This window comes from Ursus americanus, chromosome 33, assembly GCF_024610735.1.
Source record: "Ursus americanus isolate L20-20 chromosome 33, mUrsAme1.1.p, whole genome shotgun sequence".
In the NCBI taxonomy this organism is placed as follows: Eukaryota; Metazoa; Chordata; class Mammalia; order Carnivora; family Ursidae; genus Ursus; species Ursus americanus.
The window spans coordinates 16,712,139-16,726,254 of record NC_142159.1 but is presented as its reverse complement, the minus strand read 5'-3'; the positions used below and the strand labels follow the sequence as shown (position 1 = coordinate 16,726,254).

The window sequence follows — 14,116 nt, the reverse complement described above, 5'->3', positions numbered from 1 at the left end:
AAGCAGAATCCGGCAGAGCAAGAAGCTGAACAGCGACGAAGTTGCCCCAAAGCCTCAGAGAGAACGATGGGGAGCTCTGGAGTTGAGATGGATTTTCGGAGTTGTCCTGCCTGAAGCAAGGGGGCTGGGCATTGACTCTCCCTCCTGGACCAGTCGTCAGATACAAGGTGCCTTTAGGGAGGAGACTGATCTTGGGCAAGGCATCACTCTGTGGCTGAGCCGGGGGAGTGAGTGGCTCAGTTCTGCAATCTGGGATCTGCGAGAACCCCGCAGCATCCTCTACGGAGACTTTTTCATACCGGCATGCAAGGATTCCATGCACATTTTAAATATTTGAGAGTCTGAATATCTTTGTTCAATCTGTCATCTATCTGTCAACTCTTAGTGTCATTTGCTGAGCAGAATTCCTTAATTAGGTTGTAACCAAATTAATAGATTTCTCTCCTTAACGATTTGTCCTCATTCCCAAGATCACAAAGAGATCCTCCTACATTACGTGTTTTTCATTAAATATATTCTTACCTTTCAAATTTAGGTCTTCAGTCCTCCCGGAACCCACTTCGAATGCGGGTATTACGGGAAGTATTTCTTCCTTTTTCCTCTGTGTAATGAACCAGCTTTCTCCACGTGTCTTCATCTCTCTGCTCTCCGATTTCTGCTCTCATCACTGTCTTAAGACTCCACATCTGCAGAGAATCATTGGCCTCTTAATACTCTTACTTCACGGCTTTAAAAAAAGGAAAAATCTCCATTCATCTTGCCCTCTATCCAGCACTGGGCGCTTTGGACCATTTCCACTGCTTGCAGCTCTGTGTGCACGACCTTTCTAGACTTATTATTCTTGTTTGCCTTTTCCTCCTTCATCCTTTCCTCCTCTTTCATCCCTGGGGCTTTGTGGGTTGACTTTCTCTCGCAGCTCCTAACAATTGGTGTAATTTAAGGCTCTATGCTTGTCTTTATTTTTATCCTGTGTAATTCTATCTTCTTGGAGAAATCCCTTCATTTTCAAGGTTTCAATGCTTCCAGGTGTGTGACTTCCCGGCTGGCAGGTCCAGCCCTGACCTCTCTTGTGAATGCCGTCAAATTTCAAATGGAAAACTGGGCATTTTTAGTATGTGTAGATTAAATCAATCTTCACCACGCAAGTAATGATATATGATTCACCTATATTTTATGCGTTTCCAGATCCTTCAACAATCTGGCACGGTATCTTCTAAAAAGTAGGTGTTCAACATGTATTCATTTAAAGGATGAGAGGATCTCTTATGTTTCGCCCTATTAAAAGTCAGAGTCAAATATTTTTATTCATGGTTTAAAAGATCAGAGTCACACAAATTTCAGAGGGAAGTTCAGCCATGAGTCAGCTTGTCTTCTTCTTCTTCTTTTTTTAAAGATTTATTTATTTATTTGGCAGAGAGAGAGAGCACGAGCAGGGGGAGTGGCCGGCAGAAGGAGAGGGAGAAGCAGACTCCCTGCTGAGCAGGGAGCCCAATGCAGAACCTGATCCTGGGACCCTGAGATCATGACCTGAGCTGAAGGCAGACACTTAACCAACGGAGCCACCCAGGCACCCCAGTTTATCTTCCTCCTTTGGGAAGAGAGTGGTTCTCTCCTGGTTGGTCCCCTCCTCCAGTCTTGCAGCGTCGCTCTCTCTCGGAGAGAGTAGGGCGTGAGGAAAAGAGTTGACGGTGCCAGAGCCATAGTCACTGTGCGGTAGTGGAAAGATCATAGTTTTGGAGTCAGAGAGACCTGCGTTGAATATTCCAAGCCCTCCACTTACAAGGGCTTGCTTTTCTTACCTATCAAAGTGTGTAAGAAGGCTCGGGGCAGATGGCTACCACAGACCAAAACAACACACGGAGAATGCTTTTCACCTGAAGGATGCTAAAGAAAATTCTGAGTTCCCTTTCCTTCTTTCTCCTTGCATCCCTCTCCTGCATTCAGCTTCCCATGAAGACAGAAATATCTGAGCTCTCAGGATAAATGGCCTCTATGTGAGCACCCTGCAGAGCCAAAGGGGAAAGTCGGACTGCGAATGTCTGTAATCCACACGACCTTCCCCAGGTATCTGTAAACCTGGTTGAGGAACTACAACTGTCCCCTCTCTACAGATTCAGAATTCGACGGATCAGGTACCATCCCAAGAGCACCCAACGAGCACTTTACAGTTTACGACAGCTCAGAACTCAGACTCTCAGGAAGTGAGCTCACTGTTAACTTTTCAGATGGGCAGCGGAGGAGATCAGGTCAAACTATCCATCCACCACGATCCTTTCCAGCGACGTGGGCAGCATGCTCCGGCTGGTGCAGGGATGAGATGTAAAGTCACCGCGATCATCCCCAGTTTGTCTCTGGAATCCTTCCAGACCACCTCCTTGTTTTTCCACCCTGTGACTCCTCGTTCATGAGTTCATAAGTTTCTTAGTCCTCAACTCTCTTTGTTTTGGCTTTAGACTATGGCTCCTCTCCTCCACCCACCTCTGTGCTAGATGGTCCTCTGGGCTTGACTCACGCTCCTGGCTCTCAACCACCACACTGATCCAAGCCATTGCTTGGTCTTTGTGCTTCGATCTCCCACACTGCTCCCACGGGTCAGAGCAGCCCATCTGCCAGATCTGCTAGAGGCGCCCCACCCCTCAGCAGGACCACCAGGGGTCATGGTGTCCTGCCAGTTTCAAGATGGTAGAATCAGGGCATTTCTGCCCCCATCATTAAAAAGCACCCCAAAACAAACAGCGCAGGATATGAAAACAAAAGTATCGTTTATTAAATCAGGAGAAAACAGCAGCCCCCCATCGCACAGGGACCAGGAATGTGGAATGATGAAGGGCGGAGCTCCCCATGTAGACATTGGAGCCTCCCCACGGAGACACCAGAGTAGGCTGTGTGACAGGTGTGTCTTATGCATTTCTTTTTTTTTTTTTTTTTAAAGATTTTATTTATTTATTTGACAGAGAGAGACAGCCAGCGAGAGAGGGAACACAAGCAGGGGGAGTGGGAGAGGAAGAAGCAGGCTCATAGCGAAACAGCCTGATGTGGGGCTCGATCCCACAACGCCGGGATCACGCCCTGAGCCGAAGGCAGACGCTTAACCGCTGTGCCACCCAGGCGCCCCGTCTTATGCATTTCTTTATCCTCAAGGCTTAGCATAGGACTCATCATTCAACAAATCCTCATTCAACACTTGTTGAATGAATTACCTCATTTTATAAATATCACATAATAGTTATACGCAGATGAAGGCATATTTTATTGTAAGGGGAACCATTAGAAATGTTGCCTCTGTTACTAAGTGAAGCTGCCATTACTTCTCTTAGAGAGAGGGCCCTTCCAAACCCATATGCTAAGGAAGAGAACTCTAAGCAATGCCCTTACCTGATATTTAGCATTTCATTGCTCCAAATATTTTTAAAAACTCACCAAATCAGCTCTTTTATTAGCTCGATGTTCATCTTTCATTATTTTAACGTGAACTTGGTTCCTATGGCGGTCAGGACTTGATAATTACACGCAGCCCTTTGCAATTATTAATAAGGAACCAGGTAACGGTGCTGACATTTAATAGTTAATTGTTTTTGATCAGCATTAATTAGTCACAGATGCACACCAGATTCCCACTGAATTAAATTCTCTCGGGAACATATTGCGGGCTCAGGGATTCTAACCACATCAAAAAGTAAATGTTCAACTTTAAAAGTTGGGCCCTAGAGACCCAGGCATCCATGGAGAGGAAATTCCAGATGTCTCGCATTCTCCCTCTTTCGTCAGAAGTCAACCTCCTCCTTGTAGCCCCGTGGAATCTAAAACCTCCGGGTTCTGCAGGGGACCTTGCAGGCTGCAGTCTCTCCCTTTCATCCACCAGTTTAACCCTCTTCCCAGAATCATTCCCATCCGCCTACACACGAGGAATTTCTCCAATCCTAAAAACCTGCTATGGACTCTACCACTTCTCAAGCAACTGCCCCTTCTCTTTGTTCCTCTTTAGAGAAATACTCCTTGAAAAAACTGTATGCACTTGACATCTCCAACCCTGCACCTCCTGGTCTTTCTCAGACCCACTGTCTTCACTCTTGGGCTCCGACCCCTCCCAGGAGATTGTCCTTGTCGATGTAACCGGAAGAACCACCTTGGCGAGAAATCCAACAGCCGGGTCTTCATCTCCCTTCGACCACGTCAGTCATAATCTCTTTCTTGAAACAGCGTTTCGTCGTTTGGCTTCCAGGAAACCATTCGTGTTGGGTTTCCTCCCACCCACGGTCGTTCCTTCTGATTCTCGTGTGCTGGTTCACCCTCCACTCCCCAGCCAAGAGTGCCGTAGGCTCGGTGCTGGCTCTTCCTTGTTCCTCTGTCCACACTCATTCCTTAGGTGATCTCAGAGAAGCACATCTATGCATTGAACACTCATTTTTATCTCCAGCACTGACCTCTCCCCTGCTTACTCTGCGTGTCCTCTTGAATGTTGACTTAGCCTGGGTGCCTTAGACATCAGAGCCTGAGGCCAAGCTCACACTTGGGCATGCTCTATTAAAGGAGTGCAATCGCAGGGCAGAGGTGGGGGGAGGGAAACAAGCCAGGGAAGGAGGGAAAGCAAACACCAGGGGGTGCATTATCTAGCTAGCCATACATCATGAGAGAACCCAGCGAGCGGCTGGGTCACATGGGAACATCTCCAGAGAGAGGCCAGGTGTGTGTGTGTGTGTGTGTGTGTGTGTTGGGAGGGACCACAGCACCTTAACACTGCCTCTCAGGAAGCAGGAGGTTTATTTCTGGCCTGCAGAAGGAAATAGAATTCGTCTGTTGTCTCCTTCTTATCTCTTGTCTCTCAATGATCAAAGTTGAGCCCTGCACGGCAGGGCTGCGGTCCCTAGCCCTTTTGGACTCCTTAGGATGCCAGCACTCCCAGCTCTGGTTTAGAACTTAATCTGGGCTCAGACGTGTTTGGAGGAGCCAGGGCCTCAGTGTCTGGACCTGTGGGCCGTGTGCCGGGAGCTTGTGCGGGTCCTGGTGCAGCGGGCAGAAGGGAGCTCATGCTGGGAGAGACAGAGGCAGCTGGTCTTAGCAGAAGGCCATTCGCCGTGGTGGCCGGGCCCTTCTTTGAGTTCACAGTCAAGAGCAGGTGGGGAGGATGGGGGTTGGGGAAATACGGGGCAGCACATAGACTGGGTCTCCCTGGCAGCCCCGAACTTAAGCTAGCCAGATCTGTTCCCCCACACAAACTCTTTTCTCCCATTTTCTTCTTCCTCTTCTTCTTTTAAAAGATTTTATTTATTAATTTGCTGGGGGGAGAGAGAAAGAGCACGTGCGTGAGAGCGTGAGCAGGGGGGAGGGGTAGAGACGTAGAGGGAGAAGCAAACTCCCCGCTGAGCAAGGAACCCAATGTGGGACTTGATCCCAGGAACCTGGGATCATGACCTGAGCTGAAGGCAGATGCTTAACCGACCAAGCCACCCAGGCATCCGTCTCCTGTTTTCTTCTGTCTCAGCTTCAACTCCTACCTTTCCCTTTGCTCACACCCCAAATCGTAGAACTTAAGTCCTCTTTCTTTTTTCCTCAAACCTACTTCCCATCCATCAGTGAATCCTATCAGCTCTACCTTCAAAATATATCAGGAAGCCAACCTCTTCTCACTGCCTCCTTTCCCATAATTCTTAGATGATTGCAAGGGTCTTTCTGTCTGCCCTCGGCTTCTGCCCTTGCCCCCACATTCTCTTCTCAGCACAACAGTCAGAGCAATGCTTTTCAAACACAAGTGAGATGGTCGCTTCTCCTCTCAGGCCTCTAATGTCTTTCCGTCTCATCCAGAGTAAAACCAGGCTTTGCTATAGCCTGCAAGCTTCTATACCTTCTGCTTCTACCACCCCTCTGATTTTATCTCCTGTTTGCACACTCTGTTCCAGCCACACGGTGTCTTTATAGGGTCAAGCAGACTCCTGCCCCAGGGCCTTTGTACTTGCTCTTCTCTGTGCCTACAAGACTCTCTTCCCAATATCTGTGTGGCTTGCTTCCTCGTTCCTTCAGAGCCCCTCACCTTGTGTTCCACTGCTTCTCAGCTGGAGACGGCTCCATGGAGGATGGGGCTGAAGGATGAGAAAGACAGCAAAACAGAAGGGAAGAAATGATCCCTTCAGGAGCTTGTGGGAAAGCCCAAAGCAATTGCAGGGATAGTCTGGCCAACAACAAGACCTTCTGTGTGGGAGAAAGTCCCATGAAAAGAAAAAGTTGAAGAGGGAGCGGAATCTTTTCAAAAGGCTTTGAATGCTAATAAAGGAGAGAGTTGTTTATTCTATAGACAAAGGCCCCCAACTGGGAATCAAAGTCAGTTCACTTAAGTTTCCATTGAAAAAATGTCTTCCAACGGGAACTCTGAGTCAGAGTTTGCTCTGGTGGTCAAACATATCCACGAAGGAAGCAAGAGAAACCAGCATTGAGAAAGGAGCAACAAAGCTGAGGAAACTGTATGTTCCTGGGAAGAATTTTCCAGGCCCTTTCAGGAAGTTGATAGGAGAAGGTAGTCTTCTCTAGAGCCACTCTTTGAGATCTTACACATCCCATGATGTGGCAACTGGGGGTTGGAAATGGGATTTCAAAACCAACCCAACAGGAAGAACAGGGGAAGCTTGGTGTTCTCTTCTGGTGCTCTGGGGTCAGGACTACCTCACCCCATCACTAGGATCTCTTGACCCCAGTGTTGTAAGGTCAAGGAGGTCAGCGACTGTAGGCGCCACTGCCCTCTGCTGGAGGGACTGCAGTCCTCCCCAAGGCCTGTATTTGGATCCTTGTCAATGGCTAACCTTTGGATCATGGGTCTTTTTGAGAATGTGAGGCAAGCTATAGACTCAAAGGGAAAAGATATGTACTAATCCATAAAGATTTGCATAGAGCTTCAAGGATTTGTGGAAAGATCCTCTGAAACCCATCCATCAACCTTCCAGATAAAGGTATAACTTTACTTTTTCCTATTTATGTATTTATTTATTTAGATTTCTTTTAAATTGAAGTATAGTTGACGCACGATGTTACATTAGTTTCGGGTGTACAAAGTAGTGATTTGACAAGTCTAGACCTCATGCCGTCTATGCTCCCGGTAAGGGTAGCCGCCATCTGTCACCACACAACGTTATTACAATAGCATTGACTGCATTCCCTATGCTGTGCTTTTTTTATCCCGGTGATTTACTCATTGCGTAACTGGAAGTCTGCATCTCCTACTCTCCTTTACCCATTTTGCCCATCCCCCCAGTCCCTCCCTTCTGGCAACCACCAGTTTGTTCCCTGTGTTTATGGGTCTGTTTCTGCTTTTTCATTCGTTTGTTCCTTTGTTTTGGTTTTTCTCAAATCCACACATAAATGAAATCATATGTATTTGTCTTTCTCTGTCTTATTTCACTCAGTGTAACACCCTCTAGTTCCATCCACATTGTTGCAAATGACACGATCTTTTTGGGGGCTGAGTAATATTCTATTACATATAGACACCGCATCTTCTTTACCCGTTCATCTATGGATGGACACTTGGGCTGCTTCTGTACCTTGGCTATTGTAACTAATGTTGCAATAAACACAGAGGTGTGTATATCTTCTCCAATTAGTGTTTTTATTATCTTTGGGTAAATACCCAGTCGTGAAATTACTGGATCATATGGTAATTCTCTCTTTAATTTTTTGAGGAACCTCCATACTGCTTTTCCCAGTGGCCACACTAACTTACATTCCCATAAAGGTGTAACTTGTGAAGCAGCAGACCTAAGTGCCAGTTCAGGGCTGAGATACCCAGCTATCTGGCTGTGAGACAGAAGAGAGATAAAAACGAGGTTACTCCACCTATTTTTTTAAAAGATTTTATTTATTTATTTGACAGAGAGAGAGAGCACAAGCAGGGGGAGCAGGGGAGGGAGAAGCAGGCTCCCCGCCAAGCAGGGAGCTCGATGCGGAGCTTGATCCCAGGACTCTGGGATCATGACCCGAGCGGAAGGCAGACGCTTAACCGACTGAGCCACCCAGGCGCCCCCCTCAACCTATTTTCTGTCAAGAATGCCTTTTCCCTTCTTTGGATCCCATATTCAGAAATATTTTCCCTACCAAAAGAATTGCATTGACCAAATCTTTTGTTAACCAAACAGAATAGGCAAGTGATAGCCCGTAACCTCTTTATGGCTGAATCCATACAATCCAGGCAAAAATCAAAGCTGACGCGACAGTCAGTTGGCCAGGGGAACTGTCCTGTAGACAAGTACATGGTACATGGCTTTGGTTGGCCTTTGAAATAGCAACACGCAGGCTATAATGATTACACGTGCTCCAGCTCTTACTCTCAAGCTCATATATTTAAATCCAAAGCAATTCAGAGATGATATTTGTCTCAAACTCACCCACTCTCAGAAATCCATTTCCACGCCCCTTCAGTGTACCTTCAAATGCAGGTAAATGCACCTTACAGTGCATCTTTCCAAGCATCCCCTTAGACTCAAACTCTCTTCGAGGTCAATTCAAACACATGGTGACCACAAAACTACACTTAAGTCTGCTCTGGTTGTTACTCGAGCTGTGTCCCACCCTGGGGCCCTCCGGCCTCCTAGGCAGGGCCACGTGAGAACATAGAGCATCAATTGAGCACCACTTAGTACCTGGCGTGGCTAGTGCTAGAGTTGCAAAAATGAAGAAAAGCAAAAGCCATTCCTGCTCCTCATTCATTCTTTCAAGAAATGTTAGTTCAATGCCCTCAATATTATCAGACACAGTGTGAAGCACTAGGGGTATAATGACAATGAGACACATGAAGTCCCTGCTTCCATGGAACTTGAGGTCTGGTGGGAGAAGCAGGGCAGGGGAGGGGTGGGAAGGAGAGAGAGGAGTACATAAACAGAGAACGTGATTGCAATTTTGGATATGCCCTAGGAAGGAAACAAAGAGGCGGGGGGCCGGATAGAGAATGGGAGCAGAGCAAGGTCTGTCGTGGGTGTAACGGCCAGGGTCCCAGCAGGAAACACGGGGTACACTCAAAGAGGGGCATGGAGAGTTTAATACATTGGAGCTAGTAACAGTGGGAGCCATTGCCAACATTATGTCCACAGCACAAGGGGAAGAAGCAAACAGGAGAGTCTGGAAAGAGCTGATGGGGGGCGCATTTGATGAGAGCGGCTACATGTATGTACACAATCACCCACCAATCCGTGGCAGCGTAGACTGAGAGCCAGCTCACGATTTCCGTTCTGGCGCGTTCCCTGTTAGCTTGGTTTCCCAGGGTTGCTGTAGCCAAGTACGGCAGCCTGCGTGGCTTAAAGCAACAGAATGTTATTCTCAGTGCTGGAGGCTAGAAGTCTGAAATCAAGGTGTCTGCAGGTTGGTTTCTTCTTGGAGAGGCTCAGAGGGAGAATGTGTTCCATGTGTCTCTCCTAGTTTCTGGCGATCGCAGGAGTCCTTGGCATCCCTTGGCTTGTCGCCACGTAACTCCAGTCTCTGCCTTCATCGTCCCCCAGCCATCTTCCCCTGTATCTGCCTGCCTCCATATTTCTTCTCCTCTTATAAGGACACCAGTCATCTTGGATTTAGGGCTCCCCTTATCCAGTATGATCTAATCTTAACCTATACCATCAGCCGTGAACCTCTTTCTAAATCAGGTCACATTGTGAGGTTCCGGGAAGGACGTCAGTAGGGTAGGGGGCACTATTCAAGCCAGGATACCTACTTCTTTGCAAAGCATTAACTTTGCAAAGTGTCTTTGTCATCTTCTCTTTCAGGGTGCCCTTCATTCCATTTGAATCCCCCACTCCTGCTGTATTATGGATTTGGAACATACGATTGAGCAGTATAATCACTTGAAGAAGCTAGGATTATCTTAATGAGACGCCATGACACACGGATCAGATTGGCAACAATTTTAGAGTGTAATTGACAATCAGCTGCTGGGGAGGATGTGGAGTAACGGGAATGGTCATGCATTGCTGGTGAGGATGTAAACTGGTACCATCACCTTAGGATAAAGTCGTTAGTATCTAGTAAAGCTGAAGAGGAGCATGTCCTATTGCCCTCCTTGGTTACATATGCTATAAAATGTATGCTAGCGTGCATCAGGATACATGCACAAGAATGAGAAGCCCTGTTGATAATAATCCCCAAACGGAAACAACTCAAATATCCATGGACAGTAGAATAAGTAAACAAGTTATGGGTAAAATATAATAGAGTACTGTATAGCAATGAAACCAGAATGAATTATACACACAACACAGGTGAATCTTAAAGCATAATAATGAACAAAAGAAGCCAAATACCATAAATAGAGACAATTCCATTTATATGAAGTTCAAAATCAGGCAAAATTAAACCATACTATTTAAGGATGTGTGATCAGGTAACAATGCTTACAGAAAAGCAAGGAATGAGTAACGTGAAAGTCAGGATAGTGTTTATACTTGCAGGGAAGGAAAGGATGTGATTGGGCAAAGGACTCACCCAGGCGTGGGCTTCTGAGACGCTAGTAATTTTCATTTTACAACAATTTATTTGTTACGTTGTATTTAGACTTTTAGCACTTTTCTGTACGCTTGTTACATTTCTCACACACACACACACACACACACACACACACACACACACACACGTGAAATATGGAGGAGGAGCACCTGGGCTTTAGAACCAGACAAAGAGGCTACTTAGTAGCTGTTTGACTCTGGACACACCGCTAAAGGGGTGAAACCATCTAAGACCCTCTAGGGGAAAAGAGATATGAAACAAACAAACAACAACAAAAAAAAGTGTATCTCCTTTTAAGAAAGGAATTCACTTTTAATTGAAGGGAAATTGAAAAAAAAAAAAAAAACTTCCTGGAATCTGAAAGACCTAATTTATGCAGGTGCTGTGCTATAAAATATTCTAATCTGCGTTGTTAATGAAGCTGGATTTAGAACCTAGCAAACTAAATAAAGAGCTTATGTTTAGCTGAGTAACCAGTTGAGGGTGACATCTGACTACTTAAGTGACAGCTTTCACTTTTTCATTTTTCTTCTATTTAGTGTAAAAAGATGCTAGCTCCCTTGCTGTGAAATTGCTTTATTACAAGATTCTGTCTTTACCCATTTGAAGTGCAAACTTCATGTCTGTAAAACCTGTTCCATGCAGTGGGAAGTCCCAGACGTAATGACAGTGACTTACAGAAAGAGTTCCAGTTAGGAACCAAGTGCTACTTTAGGCAGTTTGGAGTCACAAAAACATTTTGACATGACATTGTTAACCTCTGAGGACTTCCTTACTCTGTGACACAAGAAGACGTTCCAGGGTCATCTCCTATTTGCCTGATCCAGCCCTGGAGCCTCGGTCATTTTTCTCAGGAGTCCTGGTATTTAGAAGCCAAAAGCTAGGCTTGCTTATTGCTACTGATGTGTCGTTGTTGATTGGTTGATTGATTGATTGATTGATTGATTAATAGGTTTCACGTCCAGTGTGGAGCCCAACATGGGGCTTGAACTCACAACCCTGAAATCAAGACCTGGGCTGAGATCTAGAGTCGGACAGTTAACCAGCTGAGCCCCCCAGGTGCCTGGTGTCGTTGTTTTAGACCCTCTCCTCAGACAGAATCAGGAAATACATGCACATATATTCATATTTATCTCTATTATATTAAATACCATGAGCTCATACCAATACATTCAATTCCAATCCAACAGCAATGGGTTCTTGCAAGGCTTCCCCCATTCCATGTTTGTAACTCCCTTCTCCAGCATTGGGACATCTATTTTTAATCTTTTCAAGCATTAACTAAGTTTACAATGAATGTATTGCTGTTTTTCTTTAATGTATGTGTTCCACATTTGTATTGGTCTTTGTTCTCTGAGAGCTATAAAAAACTCCAGAGTTTTCATTTCTTTTATTCATTCAACCAACACGTATTTATCAAGCCAACATTATGTGTCAAATAATGTTCTAGCAGTGGGGATACAGCAGTGAATAAAACACCGTGTTGGGAAAGGAACCATGGAAAGAGAGAAAAATAGATACAAGGCTAGGAAATGGCAAAACTGGGATCTGAACCCAGACAGCTTGGCTCCAGAATTCATGCTATTCCCATCTGCCTCTGGTTGCTTTTGTAAGTTGCTCTCTGCCTTCTACAAAAGTTTACAACTCTCTGGAAACCAATCAAAATGCCTCTGTCAGTTTCTAAATCTACACGATGCGGAGACTTCTGCATCTTCCCATACGACTTCTCTGAGACTCCGTTTCCAAATTTGTGAAAGTGAAGATACTAATTTCAACCTGCTATGAGGATAAATGGAATTATATGAGATGACTGGTGCTATTTGTGACACATCATAGGTATTTAGTGAAGTTAATTTTTTTTTTCTTTTCAACACAAATGCTACACTATACAATACCCCCAGAATGGTTTTTTTGTTTTAAGTAGGCTCCACACCCAACATGGGGCTTGAACTCATGACCCTGAGATCAAGAGTCCCAGGTTTACTGACTAAGCCAGCCAGGTGCTCTGAGAGATTTTTTTCTCTAATTCATTCAATCAGTCATCCATTTGTACACTAATTCATTCTTACATCCATGCGAAAAGTATTTATTGAGAATCCGACATATACCAGGCTCTCTGCTAGTCATTGGGGATACAAAAATGGCACAGGCCTCATTCTCAAAGAGCTCCCAGTCACATCTAAGAGATACACAGAGAATTACAATACAATCTGATACGTAGCTCAGGATAGAGCTAGAAGAAGGGGTGGTCATGGAAGGAAGCCCTCCTGAAGGAAGGGGCTCTGTCATGGCAAGGATCGGTACAGCAGTTCTGTTAAAGTTGCCAAGAATAAATGAATAAATTAACGGGTGAATGAATTCAATTCAGTTCAACAAGCACTTGGTAGAAGATCATATCGTCCAAGGCGTTGTGCTCTCAACAGGGAGCGTGCCGATGAAAAAGGGGCAGCTCAGGCCCATAATGAGCTTCTAGCTTTACTGGCAGATACATACATCTATAAAGAGATGTTTCAATAGAATGGAGAGAATTCTATGGTGTAGGCAGGCTACTTGGACAGTAAGGAGATAGAGGGGGCTCTACCCTCTATTAGTGGATGAAGGGGGGCTCTAAGATCTATTAGTGTGGGCTTCCTAGAATGAACTCCTCGAGTCCTGGATATATATGGAATGTCATTGACAGCTCCTAATTAGGATTGATATGGTCAAATTTGTATTTGTTGGTAGGATAGGGAATGCAAACGGGGAAGGAAGGCTAAAACCAACGCCACCAGCAAGGAGGCTGAACTATGAATAGGAGGCGTGAGGTAGACGTTTGATCTGGAGATAGAATTTGTAACTGGTTGCAATTACGCAGAGAGATTATGTAGAGGAAAAAGAGGATTGGTGGACTCCTTGGAACCCACACTCTTTAAGCATTTGGCAGAGAAAAAGCAACCCTGGAAGGGCACTTCAAGACTGGAGTCGGGAGCAGAACTAGGAAACATTGTGTCCTGGGAGTCCGATGAATAAAGAGAAGGCAGAGGCAAGGCGGACCAGGAAGGAGAAGGCAGCTGTGTCCAGCGCTGTGCAGAGGTCCGAAAGCATCCCTTTGATCTGGCCTAGGTGACCTTCGCCAGAGCAGTTTCCGTGGTAGTGGTGCAGGCGGGAGTCCCACTGCAATCAACGAGTGAATGAGGGAGTAGAAACAGTGAAGTGAGTACATGAATGAATAAATCAAGCGCTCTGCCCTCACTTGCCCTGGGAATTTCCAGGGCCAACGTCAGGAGCTGGTGCGGAGGAAGGGCCTTCCCGACAGAGCTCTGGATGCCGCCCGGGAAGTCATCAGCCTTGCAGCCCTCAGGTAGGCGCGGCTCCAAGGTCAGGGTCACCTCGGGCCTCCAGGCAACCCGTCACCATGACGACCAACTAAAAAAAAAAAAAACCCGGAAAGAGCGGAAGCACTCAGATCATCTCGCGATATCTGGCAGGCCGGCGCCGGCCTTCCGGGCATGGAACCCGCGGCAGGCTCTCGCGAGATTTGCCTGGAGTCGGAGCGCGGGGCCCGACCTTAAGGAAAGCGGGAGCTGCGGGTGGGGAACATGTCGGATTCAGAGCTCGGCAGGAAGTGGGACCGGTGCATGGCGGATGCGGTCGTGAAGATAGG

At 46.1% G+C, this 14,116-nt stretch overlaps 1 protein-coding gene across 1 annotated transcript in view; it reads left to right on the top strand.

Annotated features, from left to right (window-relative positions):
- The first annotated feature begins 13,943 nt into the window (after positions 1 to 13,943).
- The window catches only part of MICOS10 (mitochondrial contact site and cristae organizing system subunit 10), a 29,918-nt gene continuing 29,745 nt past the window's right edge, over positions 13,944 to 14,116 (top strand). The window contains exon 1 of the mRNA XM_045782246.2: positions 13,944 to 14,115. Within this exon, the coding sequence (XP_045638202.1) occupies positions 14,052 to 14,115 (64 nt within the window). The 5' untranslated portion in view covers positions 13,944 to 14,051. The remainder of the gene's footprint in view (position 14,116) is intronic.